This window comes from Acomys minous, assembly GCF_964271855.1.
Source record: "Acomys minous genome assembly, chromosome: 1".
Taxonomy (NCBI): Eukaryota; Metazoa; Chordata; class Mammalia; order Rodentia; family Muridae; genus Acomys; species Acomys minous.
The window spans coordinates 83,315,624-83,339,657 of record NC_140483.1 but is presented as its reverse complement, the minus strand read 5'-3'; the positions used below and the strand labels follow the sequence as shown (position 1 = coordinate 83,339,657).

Genomic DNA, 24,034 nt, shown 5'->3' with positions numbered 1-24,034 from the left:
TAGGAGATATTTCCCCATGCTGGAAAATACTGAACCTGACGATGTTTTTAGATAAATGTAAACTAAAACCATTAGGACATGTGACACTTTATATAAAAGAACGTTGATGATTAACCATATTTTGGTTAGCTTGTATAGCAACTACATCTTTTGGATGTTAAATGGAATGTTAAATGTCAAAAACTACTTAGGCAAACAAGTTGGAAGCTCTCTCTGCCTCTCTCCCTCTCTGTCTCTCTCCTTGTCTTTGTCTCTGTCTCTGTCTCTGTCTCTGTCTCTGTCTCTGTCTCTGTCTCTGTCTCTATCTCTCTCTCTCTCTCTGACATGGCATCTTACTGAGTAGCCCATTGGCCTGGAATTTACTAAGTAGACCAGGCTGGCCTCAGACTAACAGAGATCCTCCTGCCTTTACCTCCCCTACTAAGTGCTAGAATTAGACATATGCCACCATAAGAGGCTTGGCAGTTTCTTAATATTATTCCTGCACCTCCCATATAAGCAAAATATTCCAATCCTTTGTAGTTAATCAAAAGAAATGAAAGTATTAATAAACAAATATATGAACATGAGTGATCTTTAAAACTTTATTTACAGTACTCAAACCTTGACAACACTGCAAACATCCATAAGATTATGAATCAATAAACAAATTATATTATGTCTAAATAGTGACATATTACATAGAAACAAAAGGAATAATTGGTGTATATAATATAACATATATATAATATAAAGTAATAAAGGAGAATCTAAAAATATGTGAAGTAAATGATAGGAATGTTACAAAAATGGAAAGTATTTCACAACATAAATTAATTAGGAAGCATATCAGTGGTTGCCTGAGAGTGGGTGTAAGTGGCTGAAACTGAACATAGGGCATGGAATTAAAGGTTACAATGTCCAGTGAACATCACAGAAGAAGGGGCAAGAAGACTGTAAGACCTAGAGGACCCAGAAGTCTATTGTGAGATTGTGCCTTCTAGCTAGGGCAGGAAAGCTAAACAATGAAATCTCAACAACATGCCTACCTAAGAAGTCTCCAACAGTTGACATCCTAATGTAGATAGAGAAAATATCATGGGGCCGCACCTTTGATGAAAAGCTACAAACAATTAGCAACTGCTGAGAGAGTGGGAACTAATCTTTGCCAGGGATGGACCCCAGGATTGATTATCTTATATTGAGTGGTCAGCCCTAGAAACAAATGCGAGCAGGGAACACTGAATTGAATGGACTCACAAGTTTGCATTTGTATATTGATCCACTTATATGTATATGTAAACAACTATGGTTAAAGATGAGGGAGCTCTGATTTTAGAAGGTGGATATTGGAGCCATAGGAAGGTGGAGAAGAAAGGGAAAATGATAACATTATATTTTAATTACATTTTTTAATTATTTAAATAAAAAGGAAATGTTACACGGTTTCCAGAGGAAATTAATTTGCAAGTGTGACTGCCATGTTCTGTGCCTCAAGTATGCAGATGGCATCAGGGGTAGATGCATATTTCAGAACTTACTGAACTGTGCAATCAATTATTCCACTCTAGCCAATTATACCTCATGAAAAGCATAATTCCTAATTATAGATGGACATCAGAGAAAAGTTCACAGAGTCACACTTCCTAGTCTTCTGGTTGGGTTATAACCAACCCTGTATGGGAAAGCACAGTCCCCGAGATGAAGGTGGCCTGAGGACACATTCTGTGCAGCTTGGTGAGATTTAATGAAGAACTAAAGTGCACACAATTCGTGGAACTGTCAACTGAGAATAAAGCAGAGTCAAGAGTCACCATTATTAGTCTACCTCATTAAACATTAATAGAACTGCAACAGTTAGTGTACTGTAATGAACGCCTAAGTGTGAGAGTAAGCCAGCTCAACTTTTTGGAGATCAATTTGGATGTCTTACCATGTTCCTATATATTATGCCAACAGTATTATCATTTTAGTAATATTGATTCAGAAATTAACAGTGTGATCCAATATTGAGAATATTCAGCACAGTTGTCTGTAATACATGCTCAATTTTCCAAATTGCCTAAGTAAGTTCAGTTACAGAAAATGCAACCTAGTCCTGAAACTTATTGAGCCCCAATATGTTGACACTGAATGATAATTGTCTTGAGCAAGACCTACAGAAAAAGTGAAAATAACCTATGAGAAGGATCATAATCCTGCGTTAAAATATTATGAACTTATATTTGCATACATATAATAGAGAATCCATATTAGGGGTTATTTCTGAACAAGGGGCTTAGAGATGGCTTACATTTTCTTTTTGCATTTCCTATAGTTTCCCACTTTCTGACCCAATAGAAACTACATTCAGTCAAAACATATAATTCAGTCTTTTCATTTTTTAATTTTACTTTTACAATTAATATATAAGTACTCTATTGACATTCCCACCCTTCACTCCTTGGTCAACTCCTGTGCCCACCTCACTCCCTTTTATACTCATGACTTCTTTGTTTTGTTTATTTGTTTTTTGTTTCTGTTTTTTTCAAGGCAGGATTTCTCTGTGTAGCCTTGGCTGTCCTGGACTCTCTTTGTAGACAAGGCTGGCTTTAAACTCACAGTGATCTGCTTGCCTCTGCCTCCCAAGTGCTGGGATTAAAGGTGTGCGCTGTCGCGCCGAGCTATTCATGACTTCTTAAAGTGCTACACACCTACATGTATAAATACAACCTGATGAGTCTGTTTAGTGGTGCTATGCCTTTAGGTCAGGTATATGCCTTTAGGACACAAGGGATGCATTTGAGTCACATCTGAGCATGTGGTTAATTAGAGACATGGTGTGGGAGAATCATTCAATGTGAAGCTTGCTTGGGTAGTAATGCATTGGAGAGATCTGGGGCATGTCTCAGCGCAGTCCTGAAGCCTACTGCTGCTCAAAGTGCCTGAGCTTGCACTTGATGCTTGTGGGAAGAGTTGCTTGAGCCATGGACCATTCAGGGCTATTGGGTGACACTGATGAAATGAGATCCTGTCTCAGCTACTTGTGAGACATGGGGCAGCTACAGCAGTTATTCTAACAGCTTCCACCCTTGGCTTTGGGAATGCTGGCACCTGGTAAGTCTGTCAGCGGTGAGAGAACAGCTTAGAGATGTTAGAAGGGTGGAACAGCACTTTAGGAGCTGGGTTGTGAATAAGGCTCAAGACAAGGAGAATCACCTCAGACACTCCAAACCAATAACAGCCTTCTCAGCTGCAAACTTTCACACATGGCATTGGAACTGTTAGCACAGATATTCACCAACTGAGTGTACTCTTTTTATTGTTACATTGAAATCACCTCGCCACTCTGGTAACACGAGGTTTTAATTTGGGCATGTGGCCAAGAATGGCGTGTAAAGCAATCATCATACGTTTGTTGTCTTTTTAGGTTTGGGGGTTTTGTTTGTTTGGAGACAAGAACTCCTGCATTGCAGGCTGGTCCCAAGTTATATATGTAGCAGAGGATGACCTGGAACAATGGATCACCTTGCCCCGTACCTCCTAAGTGATAAGGTATCAGGTGGGCACCATCATGCCTAGTTCTATAGCGTGCCTCAGGTTGAACCCACGGCCTTGTGAGTGTTATGCCAGCACTCTGCCTACTGAGCGTCAGCCTCAGCCCGTGTGCCTTTATGGAGAAGTGACCCTGCCACAGAACAAGATGGTGCTGATTTTGTCGTGGCAGATGAAGAAGAGGAATGGGCGGTCAACACAAAACCTTGGTTCTGCTCTACAGCACCGGGCATTCCTGATCACTGCAGTGGTGGCAGCTGCTTCAGTGCCTTCTTCATTGACTTCTACAAAGCACTTGTGGGTGATCTTGGACACAGGCACGTTCTTCTTCGTTGTCATTCCAGAAAAGTCTGCTTTTGTTTCCTCAAAGGCATCTGTCATTCCCATACGCTGAAGAAAAGATTCTAGGTCGTAACTCTCCTCCAGCTTTAATCTGGGGAAGAAAACTTGAACTTTACTTTCTGTCATGTTTTCTGAGTTTATCCAGTCTCGGAGCTTCTCGTATGTAAGTGCTCTTTCCACCTGGAACGACAAAGGGACAGATTTTAAAATTAGGAGGAAAGTAGGCTAATGCCATCATTCCTTTACTGATAGAGGAGTACTCTCATTCAATGACAGCTGTTTGACTTTGTATCTTTTCCTAGATTTTTCTAATATTCTTCCGTATGGCCTTGACAATTCTCATTCTTGACTTATGACAACAGTTTTCTGATTACATAGGAAAAAATGCAGTGTCCTCACTACTGATCCTGTGTACTAGTGTGTTGCAGGTGGCTCACATGGATTTTAAGCATTTGGTCACCTGAAGCCAGCTATGGTAGGAGCTTCTTCAACTGAGAGCTGCCTTAACAAAGCACTGTTGATCATATGCCACTTTATAAGTCTCTCCTTTCCTGAATTTTGTTCCTTTTCTGTCATGATAACAATAAAAGGTAACACACACACCCCACCATGGCCCATAAATACCTGTACCTTAGTCCCTTGTCTAAATGTGGTTCATGGGTCAACTGCACTTGCTTCATCTGAAATCTTGTTAGAAATGCAAAAAGCTCAAGCCATTATCTGCTAGATTTAAACATGCATTTCTTAAAATATTCCCCATGGGACTCATATTCATGTTAATGCTGTTCTTTTTCCAGCATCTTTGTTCAAGAATGATTGGGCCATAAACCAACCCCACCTTCCTAAATTAAAAAAAAAAATAATGATTTTTTTGGAACTCTCTCATCCTAGCTTGATCTAAACTTGTGTACTCTTAGGTTAAACACTTGAAAGAAACGCGTACACACATCACCAAAACACATACCTGGGTGCTCCTCTAGCACTGCTTGGAACAACCATTAGGTTGGAATTCTACATATGTTAACTGGGAGATGGACTTAGAGGGAGGAGCTCAGCTAGTATCCACAGACACTCAGTGCCCAGGACTCACCACATCGAGGTTCGTGTTTTCATCAGGAAGCAGAATGACCATGTTCACATCCTCCTCTCCATAGGGAAGAACCAGGACTTGCATATTCACCTCATCCACATGTCCCATCTTAAAGTTAGCATTCTTGAACATCATCTGCACCGTTTTTTTCTCCTAAGGAAAATAAAATTATAATTAGCTTTCCAAAACAATAAATATAATTTGCTAACAGCAAGCTATATTCAATTCCTGGGACTCAGAAAAGTATAAAATGATCATTAATTCTATGCACTTAGTCTGTTAAATGCAAAATCTTTAGTAATATATTGCAGGATCAAGTAGAGCGGACTGTTGTTCCTCAGATGAGGTGAAGAAGGAACAGTTTGATAGTGGAACAGAGCTTAAAACTTGACATTGTCTTTGAAGAAATTGTGATTGCTCTTGAGAGAACTCATAATGTAGCACTTCCAGGGACTTACTGTTAAATATTATTTCTCATAATTAAGAGAGGCACTCACTGCCATTTAGCCATTGGGCTAAAAGGCCTCATTTAGAATAGAATGTCCAAACCAAAGGAAAATACACTTGTATTCTGAAGCATTGCCCAGTTGTAGAGTTAGTTTTATATCTTTGCTTTTCTTGGGAGGGGACAATGACATGCACTATACAATCAGGCAGTGTTAAAGCTGTGCCAAATACATTTTACAATCATATCTTTGTGTAGCCTGCTATTTATAAATTGATGGAAGTCACCTTCCATTTCATATTTAAAGGGAATATAGAAAAGTATATTTAAAATCAACCTAACATCTGCTAACACCTTTTTCTTTCATTAAAGATTCTGTAACCTTGAACTTTAAAGCAGTAGGTCAGCATATCTACCATTGCCATGGCAAAAGACACCTAACAACTGCAGCAGGAATGTGATAGCAACACAATGACAAGGCTCAGGCAAGATCTTACTGCTATAGGGATCATTGACTACAGAGGTAAAATGGAACTGGACAAGGGCAAGAAAAGAAAAGAAAAATCAGTATTCACATTATTCTAGTTTCCCTCTATACTTCTAATTAAAGATAAAGAGGAGACATTCATTTTTTTTAGAAAACAAATTAAGAATCAAGATAGTGTAAAATAAATGGTTCCTTTTCTCATCTGCCTTTTCTTTTTCAGCTTAACTACTTTAAGAAGATAACAATAATTTGGAAACACTGTCCTACCTGGTTAGTTTTAAAGAGCATGCCCCTTGTGTATTTTCTGTCAAACTGAGACTTCCATTTCCCTTTGAAGTACATGGCATTCACAAGAACCAGCTTAGTTAGTGGGCAGACTGTTCCAGGACTGAGAACTTCAGAAATTTTCCCTGGAGAAAACAAAACAAAACAAAAATTTAAGAAGGAGGAGGAGGAGAGGAGGAGGAGGAGAGGGAAGAGGGAGGGGAACAAGGAGGAGGAGGATGTAAGAGAAGTCTATAGTGATTTGAGGAAAGAGGGACAATAAGCATACTATTTGTCTTGACATATGGGTCATTTGTTCTTAGACAACCTTTTTTTTCTTTTCTTCACAGAACGGTCTTTTGCTTAGCATAGACTTGCCTCAATCTTGCTATGTAGCAGAAGATGTCTTCAAACATATAGTCTTCCCCTCTGTCAATTTCACTAAGGCTGATGCAGCAGGCATGTGCCTCCACAGCATGTATACACATATGTTTTATAGTAGGTAGGGCTGTGGTTTAAGCTTCAGTTTTGAGTGTAGCTGTTCAGAATGAGAGCATTTCCCTGAACTTCTACCAAGTTCACACAGGTAGCAGTTGGCTACACTAAGAAAACAACTCAATGTCTTTGATTCTAACAATGCTCTCTTGGCTTTAGCACTATAAGATCTCAATTACATTATTATGGACATTTTACTTGCAATTAATTATGGCTTCAGCTAAGGCTCTATTGTTCATGGTAAGGTACTTATCTAGTGATACTTTCCTCAATTTCAATAGCCAAATGCACCTCCAGCCACTGTGAAGTGACATTTGGCAGGCAAAACCAATCCTGGCTAAGAATCAGTCTTTTGTTCTACTCTTCTAATCACATTTATATAAGCAAAGCATCCTAAATGTCAGAAACATAGACCTGCAATGGGGGAAGGAAGGAAGAAAGGCCACCAAAAGGAATAAACTGAGGAAAGAGACTATAGAAGCAGGATAGAGAGCCCTAAGTTCAATTGCTCAATAAAATGGGACAAGATTATCTTTAAGATAGCCTCTATCTCCAATATTCTGGGAAAACATGCAAGTGGTCAGCCTTTGGGAGGAAGGATGTGAAGAAATATGAGAAGAATTGATAATACATGAAGGTCAAGGCACAGAGAATCCCTTCAATGACTTACTACAATTTTATCAATGGGAGAGCAAGGGTTCACCAGGCAGATGATGCATGAAACATGAAAGGCTCTCCCTTCCCTGTGCTCAGCCCTTGACTGACTTTTAGGTTGGTCAAAGACATTTGTTACTAATTGGTACATGGAGAGTGTATCATATGAAATAAATATATTATATACTGGGTTCCAGATATTCACTTAAAGAAACAAATGGCTTAATTCCTCCACATCTTAGAAGTCTCTAAGTTTCTTGTTTGCTTTTTAAGGTGGCTTCTTTTGCTCCATATTCAAGTCAAGAACAAGCATACATGTTTAGGAGGATAGTAAAAAGTCTGGTCTTTGGACACTACAATTCCAATAGATAAAAGAGATCTAGACTACAGAGAACATTTGTAGAAACTTCATGTTCTGACATAAGTGTGGTCACTATGGTCAGGTTAAGAAGAGAATAAGAGCTGCAAGTCAAATAGCTGCTCAGGCTTCCACAGGGAGAGAATGTGCCAACTCCACATGATACATTAAGCCCCTGTCTTAAGAGAAAATCTTCCTGTTTCAGAGCACACCAGGATTTCCCCTGATAGAACATTAGCAAGGACCCCAAAGAAAGCATTTTCTTGGAACTTTCTATCACAGTTCAGGGGGGAGCAGTTTGAGATGTGACATTGGGTTCCTTTTAAAATTACTGTTTATGATCTCATAATCCCTGAGGAAACAGTTTTGCATTGTTTCCTGGAAGCCCAACAAACATGCCACCCCAGCACTGAGAACTGGGTCATAGGAGCAACACCATGGAGGACATGGCCCAGCCGACCACAGCTTTCCTGTCCCTCCTAACTCCAAAGTCCATATAAATCAAAATCTCCTACCTTCAGTCTTTTCTGTTACCCAGTCATTGATGTGTTTCCTGCACCCTTCAGTGTCTTTAACAAAGGACAGCTCTTCTAGCCCTGCCTGATAGAACTTCTGGCAGGATTCCTTGAAAGTCTATAGACACAAACACAGGTCAGACACTATTCAGCAATGGTTATCACAATTTTTAATATAAGTATTTTTTCTTAACATTTCATGATGCTGTATTTCAATATGTATTCATGCAGTCCTCAAAAATGTGTTGGCTCTTACACTGCCCAGCCCTGGGAGAGATTCTGGATGCCAGGTAAAAATATGCACCATATTGGGTGGCCCATAGCCTGCTAAGAAAAATGCCTTGTGCACAAAGACACAAAGCATAGGACTGTGGCTATCCATGCACAAAGCACAGAAATGTTTCTTCCAAACATGTGGGGTTTACTTTGACTTCCTGTTCTCCAACCCAGAAAACACTCACTCTTTTACTCATTAGTGTCAAAAGCTAGAATGTAGACTTAAAAGTAGACAAGGTAGTAAACAGAATGTTTATGTTTGGAACACAATGACTGGGTGGTTCTCAACCTGTGGGTCAAGACTCCCCTGGAAAACTACTCCAAATACATTTACACTATGATTCATAACTGTAGCAAAATCACAGTTATGAAGTAGCTACAAAAGGAATTTTATGGTTGGACATCACCATATCATGAGGAACTGTATTAAAATGTCACAACATTAGGAAGTTTGGGAACCATTATTAGAGAACAGAGAACAAGGGAGGGTCTGTGGAAGTGGCAGAAGATAGTGTGGATCATGGAGCTTCATAATATGAATGAATGTAACTATGCATGTGAGCATGTCTGAATGTGTCTGTATGTTTGTTTGTTGTAGCAGCAAAGTAAAAAATGTTTAATAGATTACCTAGCACATTAGAACCCAGATAACTTCCCCTACAAAAATAGGTTTTCAGATATATATGCAGCAGTTAACTCCACTCTCTGCCCAATACCTACTCTAAAATATTTTAGGGTCCACGTATATGAAAAAGGTAGAATGTAATTCATTGTGCCAACAATACTAAAAGATAAAGCTGATGTTCCAAGTGAACACAAATTCACTAAAATAAGCCTGGGATCCAGAATAACCTCCATGGCTACATAAGACTAAAACAGAGAGCTGCCAGAGGACAGTATCCAACACAGCCCACACAGATATACCATTGAACCTTATAGGAGAATCCTCACAACTTTCAACGAGCAAAACAACCAAGCTTTCCCCAGTCATTTCACTGATTTCCCATTAGTGACATTCTACATATTATGTGACCTGATTGTCAGATTTCACTCATTATAGCAGGTGGGGGTGCAAGTGAGTTTGGGGATATATGCTCAACTGTGAAGACGTTTTTATTTCAGAAAACTTATTTAGTCAGTGGTTGAGTTTGTGAGACAGGAAACGGCCAATGAAGGCATAAGAAAACCCATTAGAAGCAATCCATAATAATGTGGAAGATATAGCCCACAGCCCATCAGAGCACATCCAACAGTGGTGTTTCAGAAGACAGAGCAAATGGAAGAGACCTTGAGAGGTTGTCTTAACAGTACTTAGGCCCCATAGCAGAGGTAGGAGTTGGGAGGGGCTCTATATAAGATGGTGGATGATATGGTCACTTGTGTGTAGGGAGCAAGGGTGAGTATATCTGTCGGGTACAAGAGAATAAAATATTGACGTTGACCTCAGGGAGGGTTTTTATCAGGAACTGGCTTACAGTCTCTTTCACCCCAGGTGCCAATGCCTCACCCCCACCTTTGACTGCTTGTGTCCTTCTCCACCCAAGTCTCCCTATTGGGAACCAAACCCAAGTTCTCTCAATCTTTCCACACCAACCACAAACAAACAAAATAAAACAAAACAAAACTGTACCTCTCACTGTTTGCCAAAAGCCTCCCCAATCATCCATGTTCCTAAAATATTTCCGTTTCAGAACCCACTTGATAACCCCAGGAAAAACTATTCTGCTGTAACAAAAGTCTCTCGCCACCACAACCAGACCCTGCTTTCAGGCAACAGTGGTTCCCTCAATTAACTTCATCCAGCTAATCTAAATGTTCCTCAAGAACTCTCAGACTCCAGATAAGTTGTTAATAATCAGGCAGCGATACAGTCACCCCTAAAGGCCCTGATGACTGTGGAAAACAGGCAACACCACAGCCACTCCAGAGGCATGGCACCAGGAACACGTCACTGCCCGCCGGCCGGACTCGGGCTCCCTAAGCCACGTGTACACCCTCTGCGCATGTGTATGTACTTCCTGTGCATGCCCTCTGTAGCTTATAAAGGGAACTCCTCCCATTCCTTTTCCCTTCTTCCCTCTTGGGTCTCCATAGACTGTCTCTGCACTGTCTAATAAACCTCTTAAGTGGATCTGCTGCGTGGCGTGATTTCCATTCCTCCATACAGCTCTGCCGTTCACATCCTAACATAAGTTCTCCTACCTACCAACAGCCTCAGTTTTCTTGTGTATTACCTATTCCTAAGAATGGGAACTCTCCCTCTTTCCCTGGGCTTCCCACTTCTTGGGGATATCTTCTCACTTCCCTGGTCCTCTCCCCCTTTGCCTAGTCTTGGGACTATTCTTCCCAAGTGCCTAGACATTGATGTACCTTTGAAAAAAAATTTTTCCTGAATCTCCCTAACTTTGCCTCTGACCTTAGTCTATCTGTCCCAACAGATTTCCGGTCAACTACAGGCTGCTCCAGTAACACCAGAGTCAGCTGCAAATGTCTTCTTGGAATCTATTTCCTTGTCAGTCCTCACAGACTCTACTTCCCTAGCCTCAGATGGTCCAGCAGAACCTGGCCACGGGGGCTTACACAGTCTGCTCTTCTAAGCCTCAAGCAACAACCTAGCTTCCTTGGGTCCCCTAACTACAGTGCTCCAATGTTAGCAGGAAGCATCCAGAGAAAATGACACCCATTTACTTACCCAACACCAGAGAACTCAATAATAAAACAAAAAGAAGAGAATGGTGAGACCCTGGCCCTTTCCCTATGGCTTGTATATATCAGCTTTCTGCCTAGAGGCATCCCTTTGTCCCACTCCAGGATAAATACCTCTTAACCCTTTCTCTTGCCCCTTTTCTCTTCTCTTCTTTGATCCCTGTCCTTTCTCCCTAGTCCTCTATTCCTGGTCTTTGCCCCTTATCCCTGCCCTCTGTCCTTCTGGGACAAATCTTTGTGCTGAGAACTTGGTCTGAGAACTTGGTCTTGGGATGGGGGAGGAGGGAAGTCCTGACATACACAGAAACACACATGAGTTTTCCTAACACTTACCGGAAGGAAATCACATGATTCTTCTCCAAAGAGTCGGCAGGCACTTTTTAACAAGCACTGAGTGCCAGTTTTGTTAACTTCAGCGAGAAGTGTCTGGAAATGTGAGTGAACATCTTCAACTCTGCTCAAACCAAGTAGCTATGGATAGAATAAATAAATAGCTTGTTTGAAATATAGTAATTATGCACAAGCGCTGCTAAGTGATGGAAATCTTAAATGTTTCTACAGTAAACGTTTGCCTCTTGCTGTCCTAAGCTGTGGCGGGGCGGCTCCTGGAGAACACTGGCCGCAATTCTGGCCCCTGGCCACTAGATGGCAGTAGCATCTCTCTGAGGTGAGAATGGACCACTGAACCCTTCCGCAGTATCCTTGGAGAAGTGAAATGCCCTCCTTGAGCAATAGCCACTGGTCTGCAGGACTCACCCATCCCAGATGAGCATCAGGTGATAACTCAGAACAGATGGGAAACATAAAAACTGGATAGCACGAATGAATCTAATGACCAGGGCATACAAGAAGAAAACAGTGGTTATGAGAAGGAGGAAGAGTCAAATCTTGTTTTGTTTTCTAGATGTGAGAGTTAGGGTTTCCGTTCTGTGGCTGAGCAAGTCTCACTCCCAAGGTTTCTTTCCCAGTGAGGTCAGTGAGAAAACCTCAGCTGTGGCCCATGGATGCAGTGCAAAAGATTACCTGTCCACACACACCTTCGTGCTAGCAGCAAAGAGATACCCTTATGGCATTTGTGTGATGCTTTCCCATATAGTTGAAAACACATCCCCAAAGTAGCTCTGTTCTCTCATGTATAGGTGAGACTATACACACTAGTTGAGATCAGCAGGTTATATGCTCCCTCTAAATGATTCCCAAAGAAGTAGTTCCATATTTATGCTCATTTTCTTCATCTTATGTATAACCATATCTGAAAAATGTCACCCATTTCACAAAAGCTTACTAACACAGCTACATTCCTATAGAAACAATAATACTACAGAGGCTGAAAAGATAACAAAGCTGGGCTGCATTCTCTTCCTTTGTGTGGGGTAGGACTCTGATTTACCATTTTCCTACAATGTGAATTTGCCAGGATGTTTGAGGACTTTTATCTAGATAAACTAATATAGCACTCAATGTCTTCTGTAAACTGTGGAAGAGATGAGTGGTCCCACACAATTGCCTTCATCCTGTACTGGACTACCACAGTGTCTCTCTCTTCCCACCCACCAGTGACACTGACTGTCAAAACTAACCTGCTGTTTTTCTCCTTCCTACCCTGTACCTTCCAGAAAGCATACCTGGGACATCTGGGCAGCGGTAGCTCCTTTGGCTCCAAGGTAGACCATGGCCAGGGCAGCACTGATACTCAGGGGGCAGAAGAACAGGTTCTGTGACTTGTCTTCTTCACCCAATATTTTTAACAGGCTGATGGCAAAAGAGCCATTGGCTTTATAGAGCTCATCCATCTGAGAGGGTCTAGACTGCAAGCATAACACAGAGGCATATCAACAGATGACTTCTGTAGTCATGTGGTCACCAGTGTCTCCATAGAGGACACTAGGTATATAAGATGGAATATATGGACCTCCAAAGACACTGCCCCAACCTCCAAACCCTGTATTGTCTTACTTCTTATCTTATCACCTTCCTTAGCAGAAAGTGACTTACTCCTATGATTTAATTAAGGATTTGAGATGTGGACACTGAGTGGCAGGAGCAAGGAAGCTGTGATGAACTTGCAAAGAGAGGCAGGAAGGTGTAGAGTAAGAAAAGAAGATGTAGGCAGAGGTCTCAACAATGGCAGGACCCCAGTGTGGCCACCTCAAGAAGCTGGGGAAGGCAAAGAAATGAGATTGCCCCTGAGGGCTTGGTAAGAGTGGGGAACATATTCTGTGGTATCAGGGTGGACTTGAACCTCTAGAATCTTGAGATAATGAATTTGCAGTGAGCACATCTGGGAGAAAATTGAAGATTTAATTACCTAAAAGCCTTGGGTGGACTGAGAAGCTGTGGACAGGAAAGGTGACTTGACCGACATCACCTATGGAAGCGCCCTGCTAAGGAGACCCACAAACCAACCCTGCTGATATTTACCACCCTCAGTCGGCCGAGCAACAGGCCTGATATGGAATGTGCCATCTCCAGTGTTTCCTTCCTTTCCTGTAAAACCCCAAGAACCCCATGCTACATGCACAGTCTCCTTCCCCAGAGAGACTTCAGCGCTTCAGCTATTGTGATGAAAGATTAAAGAACTGCTCTGCTCCTGGGTATGCCCATCTTCTTCCCTTCATTTCTGGCAGATGCCGTGCACCAGGAACTGCAGTGGGCAAGTGAGCTTCCCAGAGACAGCCCACAATTTTGCATGGATGTGATGGATGGACCTTAAAGTGACATGGCCCCAGGGCCTTCTTCTCTGGATTGCTTCTTGTTACTGATGTCCTTCCTCATGCTGCCATTGATGTACTCCTCATATACGTAGCATGGTATGATTGGGTGGGGGAGAGCCTCACTGCCTGTCATCTGGTGTGACTGCTTCCTAGGTATTAGCTCACTTTCTTGGGCAAATTTTCTGTGAATCAACATGAAGATGTACTTTCATGAAATAATGCCATTTAGAAGAATTTATGATTTTATGATTCCTGACAATGATTTTATAGTACTCTTGAATTGATTCAAGTAATTTTAAGACCCCTATAGAATAGCAAAAAGCTGCAATAGGAGTAGTCCTAATTTAACTATACAAAACTTCAGAAAATAAGACATATGATAGATGACCTGTCACTTGGTTTAAAAACCCTATTAACCTATGGCATAAATAAACCTATTGCTTTGAACTTATAATTAGCAAGTAGGATGGAAGATACATAAGAAACTACTGCTTTGAATTTACAATGAACTTGTGGAGATAAAAATAGATAAAGAAGGTTTGGTCAGGTGTGAGTTTTAATAAAAAAAAACGTAATCAATAATCCTACTGTAACTCCCTCTTGTATAATGAATTTTTCTATTTTTGTGCTGATTGCCTTAGAGCTATGGGGTAATTTTTTCTTCTTTCACAGAGAACTTTGTGTTAGGGGGTATAAAATCTTAAGGACAAAAGGAAAAAGTGTTGGAGCTTTTGGAGTTTGCTGCATCCATCCAGTTTGTGATGTATGTGTATATAGGTAAGGTGGTTGGAGCTTTGCTTCATCCATTCATGTGCAAATGTGTATATGTCTGCATGTCTATCTGTGTATATGTATGTATGTATGTATCATGTGGTTGTTCTTAGAGTTGGAGGTTTGGTCCATCCACCATCCACTAAATATATGTCAAATGTGTATATGTCTGTCTGTCTGATTGTATATATGTATGTATGTATGTATGTATGTATGTATGTATGTATGTATGAAGTTGTTGAAGCTTGTTGGAACTTTCTTGTTGGACCCTGTTTTGTTCCATCCACTGAGTGTGTGTGTGTGAGAGTGTGATTCTTTTCTTTTCTTTTTTTCTTTTTTGCTGGCCCTCAAAGAGTTAAAAGAGTTCAGAGTCTCTAGCAGGTCACAGACAGCATTAGCCCCAAATAAGTAAGCTTTGTACTCTCAGAGAGAAGTCTGCAGAGTAATTAATCACCAAATCTATGCACATATTCCCAGTCTCCCCTGACCTGTCAAAGATGGCCTTCAACACATTTCCATATTGCTTCCATCAATACCTGTCTAACAAAAATAATATAGTGTAAATATGAAATCAAAATCAAATATACTCCCTGAGTATATACAAATGTAACCAAATAGTGGCCCCATGAACATACAGTTCTGAAACAGGGGTTCAAACAGTCTCTAAAGCTTGTTTAACCCCTCTCTCAAATGGTAGGTCCTTATATTAAATAGCTAGTAGGCTACACTGCTGGTCACTGTCTCAGCATCATCTCTTTAACCCCAATAAATGGTACCTTGAGTTCAGTAAAGGAGGGACTGGAATGCTGAGCAGGGTGTGGAGGGCCCCTCCAGAGCTCCATGGAGTAATTAGTGACTGGAATGCCAAGATTCCAGAGCCTTATTCTAATCATTGCACATGTAGATGCACGCACACACACCCCAGAATATTGCTATTTTTCAATTTGATGTCTCTAGTGTAATTATCAAAGAATCTTCTAATAATCATTACTAATTTAAATTTTCTGCAAATGCAAAGTCTATTTATGTTACCTTGTCATATGAAAATGGGAGTATAAAATTCACCACATTTGGAGGTTGTATTTAAGGTGGTCTAACTTGAAATGTGAACTGTTGATAGATGAAAAGTTGATGTTAGTCAGGATGATACCAAAAAGATGCAACATTTTTACCAGGATGTGCTGAGACTGGTTGGCAAACCTGTGTGTGTGTGTGTGTGTGTGTGTGTGTGTGTGTGTGTGTGTGTGTGTTTAATTCACATGAAACTCAAGCCTAGCCTAACATAACCGGTACAACAGGAGCAATGTCATTGGATCTGTATTGAGCAAGATGCAATTAACCTTTCCCTCAACTTTAGTAAACAGTAATAAAGCTAAACTAAAAGAACAAGCAAAACAGACTTCCTCTTGCTTGGTACCCTGACTTCCTTCCTTCTAAAGATTCAGTTTTAGAAATCTTGTAATTGTTAATTAGGCTTTCTGCTTCTTTGGAATATAAATTTTGTCAAATGCTTCCAGCCAATTTTACAGCAATGCCCAAAACAACCCAGAAAACTATGCATTGGATTACAGCTACCCAGTTGAACCCTATTAACCTGCTTCTAGAAATCTAGGTCTGGCCAGTCAACACAGTCCTGTTGTCCCAGTTGCTCAGGAAACTGAGGCAAGCATAATCATGCCAAGTTCAAGGACAGTCTGGGCTACAGACTAAGTGCAGTACCAGCCAAGACAACTTAGAGAGATGCTGTCTCAAGATAGTCAAGTAAAAAGCAAGTTGGACTGGCACAACCCTCCGTCCACAGCACATCCAGAACCACAAACAAACACAACCTGAAAGAACAAGAGTCAAATTGAGGCAGAAATCTTTTATAGAGTGACTATTATCGTTATAGCATTGTATCCCTGTGAGTAATCGATCACTGACTATTGATTAATCAGTACGGTTGTTGCAGAATGTCATGATCATTAGTAGTTGTTGTTAGTAACTGTAATCGTAACAAATTGTGTCTTCCATAATATTTTTATTTATTCATGTTTAAGCCTATTAAAATTTATAAAAACCCTGACTATTAATCTTTACAACATTTAAAGCTCACCAAATTATTCACTAACCAAAATCTTATTTTTTAAATATTTTAAAACATGTTTTTTTTTCATCCACATGCACAGATAGGTTTTTATTGTTGTTGGGGTTTTTTTTTTTTGTTTTTGTTTTGTTTTGTTTTTTTTGAGTCAAGGTTTCTCTGTGTAGCCTTGGCTGTCTTGGACACACTTTGTGTAGACCAGGCTGCCCTCGAACTCTGAGACCCACTTGTCTCTGTCTCCTTGAGTGCTGGGATTAGAGGTGTGCCCCACTACGCCTGGCAGTGCACACATAATTTTAACTGGATTCTTTAAGTCCTACAGGAAGAGTGTGTCCTAATTTGGAAAATGACCAGATAAGCAATGTGGAAAACACTAGAAACTTTGCCTAGAGCTGGATGGTCATGCTCACGTTCATTTCCCGTGGGAAATGGGAGAAAGAGTGGGAACTCAGAAGCTCTCACAGGGTAGCTTTGCAATAGTACTTTTTGAAATCCACAGACTTGAGAGTCACTGAATCGCTCAGACGCAAGGAAAAAAAAGGGGGGGGTGGTGGTGGTGGTGGTAGTGGAGCTGAATGGTTCAGACTGAGGGGTGGTGAAATTCTTCCTGGTCTCAAATCATGAAACTTCTTCAGAACTTGAACAAAGAGTGTAGGTAGGTATCAGGAAACAGGTTCTATTGTGGGTGAGCCCCATTGCAGCAGTATCTGACTTGGCTCCAGACAAAGAGTCCCCACAGCCTCAACTTACAATTGAAAATGGTCTAGGACATCCTCCACAGTTGACTGGAGAGTGGGGTCTGACTTTCACATGAACTCCAGTGCCCCATTTTTTGACCACGTCCCACGGATGGGGGGGCCTGGTGGCACTCAGAAGAAGGATAGCAGGTTACCAAGAAGAAAGCATATACAGGGGGAGGAGGTCCCCCTCAGTCACAGTCATAGGGGAGGGGAGTAAGGGGAAAATGGAGGGAGGGAGGAATGAGAGAATACAAGGGATGGGCTAACAATTGAGATATAATATGAATAAATTAACAAAATATTTTACAAAAAAGAAAATGTCAAGGAAGAGCCTAAATAAATTTCACAGACTTCATCAACCAGAAGGTGGCACCAAAGAAACTCCAACAGAAAATGGAGTAGAGTATACCCATAACATAACTAAATTCAGATTTGATCCTATCTTAGGATAAAAATCATAGGATGTGTGCATGAGTGTGTGTGTGTTTGTGTGTTACAGAGGGGGTGTTGTTACATTTTCTGAGCAGGCCAAAAGAATGAACTAAACTACTGCACAAAATACAACTTTCTGTGTAATTGCTCCCAATTATAAATGTCTAATTCTGGCTTCTTTCATGTCTGTTCTTCCTTAATTTCACTTCTTTGCCCCCATTCCCTTTTAATACCCAAGTGGTAGGCCATAGCATACTGCCTATCAACTGCATACTGACCACTGACCACATGATCACACACCCACATCCACTCAAATACATAACACTCTCACAAGCTCACACTTACACTGACACACATAAACATACTCACATACACATACACCCTCGCACACCCTTGTAAAACATGGTCCTACTTATAACAACAGGTAATCAAAGGTGGTAACTAGGCAACAAAATAATTCTGTTCTTCTTTTCTTGGTATCTCAATCTCAGCTACACACAGAAACTTTTCAGAAAGCTGGAAAATCAAGCAAAAAATCCCTTGCCTCATAAGGTAAAAGTGATATTATTTTCAGGAAAATACTAAACAATGGCATTAGGATTCATTCTGCAACTAGACTATTCAGCTGATAAAATGAATAAGCATTCAGCTAACTTTTAATTTACAAGTGAAGAGAGAAGGACAATGACAATTACATACTGTCCTGTCCATTTACAGGAACAATGACATTCTGAAAACCAAGTCTTCTGCTCTGACTGTGTGATACCATTCCTCTGCTGGATGTATGGAACATTGCTTCCCTCCACACAGCTGCCAAACAAAGGCATCCATAGAGCATTTGTGCTGCACTCTCTTTTCATGATTGTCAGAACATAGTCAAGAGATGATGCATGGTGAATATTTGGGGAACCGTGGAGATGCTCCAGAAAAAAGGCAGAGGAGGGCCTTTTAAGTTAAGGGCACTGTGTTGCCTGGATTGTCTTGGACGTGATTTCATGCACTCAGTATTAAACACTTACATTCAGTGTATAGGGTGCGTCTATGCTTCTTGGGTGCTACAACTTAGTATAGAACATAATCTGGTGAAAGGACATGCTGAGTGTACCCTTAAACTATATATGGCCTTCTGCCTTGCTTCCATGTTTTCCTGCCTATAACTTATACTATGTGCCAGGTAGTTGTGTTTAAACTTGTCTGTTATGAGAATGTTCTGGGAAAAGGCTTGAAACAGCTCCACCAGGCTTGAGCATGGCTTATCAGAGCTCTGGTAGACCTTGCCCTCCCCCCATTTTCTCTTCTTTGTTGAATCTCATTAAATTATATTCTTTTTTAAAAGATTTATTTATTTATTTATGTATTCAGTGTTCTGCCTGCTTGTATACCTACACACAAGAAGAGGATCCCAGATCTCATTATAGATGGTTGTAAGCCACAATGTGGTTGCTGGGATTTGAACTCGAGACCATTGGAAGAGCAGCCAATGCTCTTTAGCTCTGAGCCACCTCTCCAGCCCTAGATTACATTCTTAAAACTAGCCACCAAGGTCTAGCCTGTTATTTGGCCACTTCCCCTACAGAAGCTGACTACTAAAGTTCAGCTGTCAATGACCAGCACTCAAAAGCCCCCTTTTGGCTCACCTAATTAGTATGCTCAATTAAAATTCAACACCTCACCCTAACATGGAGTTTCCCTTTACCTTTATAAACTGCCATTTTCCTATGGGTCACATCAGTCTCTTCTCTATTCTGAGGCAGTCCTTTGTCCCTCCACAGCAGACATGCCCCTCCCCCCTCTCTTCCTCCTCTTCCTCCTCTCCCTAGTCATTTATCTTCTATAGCCTGCCTTTGCCTCTTACTCCCTGCCCTTTGTCCCTCTAGGGCAAATAAATCTTTGTGCAGAGAACTTGTCTTCGGGTGTTTTGTATTGATTCTGAGGTTCCTTTTAGGGCCTCTCTGTCAATATTTTGTACATGTATTTGGGTTTATTTACACCTTTTTCTGAGCTCAAACAGCCTTCCTTGGATCATTGCTTTCTTTGGCACATTCTTGTGAAAAGTGCACTGAAACTGAAGTAAGGTTATCTACATCATGATATGGGGTCCACCCCATTCTTTAAGGTCTTCAAATGCTGGGTCTCACAGAATGATCTGCATAGGCCAATGAAAGTCAACATGTGTTTGGGGAGGAGAATAGGAATAATAATTGTCAAAATCCCTGACCAGGAGCACATACCCTCAGAGACACAGACACAGAAACACTGAAATGCCTTGCTCTCTGTAGCAGATAATCTGCCTAGGAATCTCACCATTAAAAAAAAGAAAGAAAGAAAAAAAAGAAAAAGAAAAAGAAAAAGAAAAAGAAAAAAAAGAGTAGATCAGATTCTTAGTAGAATCCCATATAGTCTTCCTAAAAAAGCTGGCTCTGACAACTTGAGCAGGAATTCTGAAGGTGTTACAAAGGGGAAATTTCAGACTGAGAGGTTGGCAGGTACAAAAAAAAAAAAAAAAAAAAAAACTCAGCAAAAGATTTTGTTGGTATGGTATTCAGGTATGTGGTCTGTGTGGGTTCCTATGAGACTCCAGAGGGAGATAAGATGTGTCTCATTTGCTGAATTTGTGAGTCTAAACATGAGCTGGGTCCAGAAAGCCATACACAATTTTGTAACAAAATTGTTATAAGTAGTTGTCTGTCAGGATTTAGGAAAATGACACATGTGATGTGGGAAGAGGCTGGAGAGTCTGGTGGTATGCCACTGTATGGACCAGTGATGCAGATGAGACCCTGACTAGAACTGTCAGTCAGAGTGACTGCTACAAAGGAGGAAGGAGGAAGGAGGTCAGGATCAGTGTAAACTCCTTCTAGATGCATTCTTAGGGTGTGGCAAGAGCCCTAGGAAGTTCCGATGAAGACCTCGTTTGGAACGGGGAAGGTGACACACTCCACTTAAGATGTGTGAAGGCGTACCAGGTCATCTGAAGTTGTAAGATAACATCTATTGCAGTTTGGAAATAAAGCCAGGGCAAGAAGACATAAGCAGAAATTCCAGTACAAGAGTTAGGGATCTGGAGTTAGGGCATCCTGACTCCAGAAAAACCTATGTGGATCTGAACAATTTCATCTATTAACATAAGTGGAAGCACTCAATGTAGGGGGTGACCAATATTTGAAGGATGTAAAAGGAAGAGAGTGAAAACACAAATAAAAACAGAAATCATGACCTCGGGATCAAGGACTTAACTGGGAGAACCCAGAGGACATACAGCATAGGTGAACACAGCCTAGATTAGGAGACCATGGCAGGGGACAAAGAGTCCTCAGGGAGGCGGTCTGGGGCATGAGGTGCACAGCTGTGGGGCAGGTGCCTGAGAACTGAAGAGCCTCTGGAGAGTGAGGAAGTTGGTTGAAGAACAACCATGACATAGCATGAAGGGACGCAGGCATAGCAGTTTTGTTTCAAATTGACAAGAAGCAGTCAATGAACAAAAGACAAAGGAAAGAAAAAAGGAAGGGCCTGTAGAGTGGAAAGGTAGGTGAGAGAGAGGAAGGAGAAAGGAAAAAACCAGGCAGTAAGCTGCATGGCAGAGGGGACTTGTTTTTCTGCCCAGCAAGGGAATGACCCAGCTCTGCAAAGTAGCCTGAGGCTCCGTATAAATTGTTCCCCAGCCTTGTTTTTGCTTCAGTGCCTTCTTCCAATTGCAGGTATAAAAGCTCCAGCGCTCCCTCCCAGCCATCAAAGGCTAGAGATTGGGGTAGCAACAGTGTCAGAGGCCTCAAAAGTCACTAGTAAACCAGCATGAGTATGTGAAAGAGGCCCAGCTTAAAGCAGGTTTGCGACTCAGGGTGAGCTTGCACTCTGCTGGCCTCTGGCACCTTGGCCCCAGTGGACCAGGCTTAAACCACGTAACCTATGCAGGCCCCACGGACCTTCTTACCTCCGCCTCTGGCGTCTTCTGCCTGCTCATGGGCTCTTCCATCTATTTTGGAGGGATCCCAGCGTTTCTCCCACCTGGCCTCTCTCCCTCCCGGGTCCAGAGGATCTGAGAGACTCCCTACAGCGTCTGTCTTGGTGATTTCTGGTGCTGAGGCTGCTTCTGCTTCTTTTATTCCTGCTTTGTAGACAGTTGAATGCAGTCTGGATTCTGGGCAAGGCTCCCATTGGGTGACTCAGAACATTATGCACAGACTTGTATAGTCTGTGACTCACAAAATCCACAGAGGGACCTGGGAGGAGCCAGAGCAGGGCAGGCAGCCTCCCAGTGTATGTGTGTGTGTTGGGGTTGGGGGTTGGGGGAGAAGGTCTGTTGACACCTCTACATGGGTTTGAGGGCAGAGCTAGGGTTTGGTACTCCAGGACAGTGTGGGTACCGGACTAGATGTTTTTCACAGGTCAGTATATGTTTTCTTTGTGTTTTGTCTGTACACAAGAGCAGTTTGGCAGAGGCGGAGACCTGGTGGCACTCAGAGGAAGGACAACAGGTTACCAAGAAGAGACTTGATACCCTATGAGCATATACAGGGGGAGGTAATCCCCCTCAGGAACAGTCATAGGGGAGGGGAATAGGGGGAAAAGAGGAGGGAGGGAAGAATGGGAGGATACAAGGGATGGGATAACCATTGAGATGTAACAAGAATAAATTAATAAAGGAAAAAAAAAGAGCTAACTTTGAATATTAACCAAAGACAAACCCAGGAATTACAACTGCTATCAAGGAATACTCAACATTTTGTTTAGCAACGTAGCTTTTGCAACGCATCCCCAGAGCTGATCACATGATTATATGCTAAATGTTAATTGTGTGCAAATGCCATAAAACAAACACATACTTAAAAAAAACAAGAAAAGGCTTTTAAATTAGGAATTAACATGAATAGTGAAATAATTAATGTGTGTTTGTGTGTGCATGCATGCGTGCAGGTGCGTGTGTGTGTGTGTGTGTGTGTGTGTGTGTGTGTGTCTGTGTATGTGTATGTGTGTGTGTTTTAGTTTGATGCTTTGACAGTGATTTGAAGACCTGGTTTAATTTTAATGTATTACTGATTGAATTCATAGCAATACTGAAGAAAAGACATGTCAGGAGTTGAGCTGATTAAAATGTAATACACGCTTTCTTTACTAACCTTTACCCTTGGTTTTTAAGTTGTATGCTTAAGTTCAACTGTTGGTACAAAATACTCAAAATATTAACACCTTAAACTGCACTGCACTTCTATTTGGAAGATCATTATAAAGGTTAGAAAGTCGGTCCTGAGATTTATTGTTTTTAGGCGTCAAAGCACATGGCCATGTGAAGACAGGATAAGTTATTCTCAAGATGATCACTACAGTTTCAAAGAACAGCTCATCTCTCATTGACTGAATGAGAGTGTCTTTATCTGCTAGGGGATAAATTGTACTTTTTTTTTTTTTACAGTATTCTCTAGTTATTCCTGGAGGCATGCTTATCAATACAGAGAAGTTGAACATACTTAGAATAGTGGCCTTAAAAAACAAGGCTGCAAGGGGCATGTCCCATGAAAGTCTTCACTTAGGAGAGTGGAACAGAGGGGAGGACATTCTATTGGGACTTTAGGTGAGAGATGCAGTAGATAATGGGGAAACTGAAGGATCCAGAGTGTCCTAGAGACCTACAAGAAGAACATTATGACAGGTGGATCTGGGTCCAGGGGGTCCTACTCAAACTATGGCACCAGCCAAGAACAATACATGCAGTAAACTTCAAACCCCTACACAGATCTAACCAATGGACAGGACATTCTCCACAGTTGAGTGGAAAGTGGGGACTGACTTTCACACGAACTCTGGTGCCCCATATTTGACCACGACCCCTGGATGGGGAGGCCTGGTGGCACTCAGGAAGGATAGCAGGCTACCAAGAAGAGCCTTGATACCCTATGAGCATATATAGGGGGAGGAGTCATAGAGAAGGGGAGTAGGGGGAAAGCGGGAGGGAGGGAGGAATGGGAGGATACAAGGGATGGAATAACTATTGAGATGTAATATGAATGAATTAATAAAATAAAACTAAAAAAATAAGCTAAAAAAAAGGGCTGAACAAGGATGACAACAGTAGGCATGCCAAAGTAGACAGGGGAAATCCTCAACTCTTCACAAACTAATGAATGCTAAGAGTGGGAGACATATTAGGGGGA

The 24,034-nt window shown here is 41.4% G+C and overlaps 1 protein-coding gene across 1 annotated transcript; it reads right to left on the bottom strand.

The window, feature by feature from the left end:
* Positions 1-566: 566 nt before the first annotated feature.
* Positions 567-22,045, bottom strand: SERPINB8 (serpin family B member 8). The gene is made up of 7 exons (XM_084792457.1): positions 21,817-22,045; positions 12,771-12,953; positions 11,479-11,616; positions 8,164-8,281; positions 6,145-6,287; positions 4,946-5,098; positions 567-4,035 (listed from the first exon to the last, which is right to left on the bottom strand). Exons 1-7 carry the CDS (start codon positions 21,856-21,858, stop codon positions 3,631-3,633), a joined length of 1,182 nt encoding a protein of 393 aa, XP_084648583.1. The 5' UTR covers positions 21,859-22,045; the 3' UTR covers positions 567-3,630.
* Between the last annotated feature and the right edge of the window lie 1,989 nt (positions 22,046-24,034).

Coding starts and splice junctions, on each gene's coding strand:
- SERPINB8 (XM_084792457.1), bottom strand. CDS start 21,858: ATGGAAGAGCCCATGAGCAGGCAGAAGACGCCAGAGGCGGAG. Junction 12,954..21,816: donor AGAAGACGCCAGAGGCGGAG/GTAAGAAGGTCC, acceptor TTATGCTTGCAG/TCTAGACCCTCTCAGATGGA. Junction 5,099..6,144: donor TGCTCTTTAAAACTAACCAG/GTAGGACAGTGT, acceptor TATTTTCCTTAG/GAGAAAAAAACGGTGCAGAT.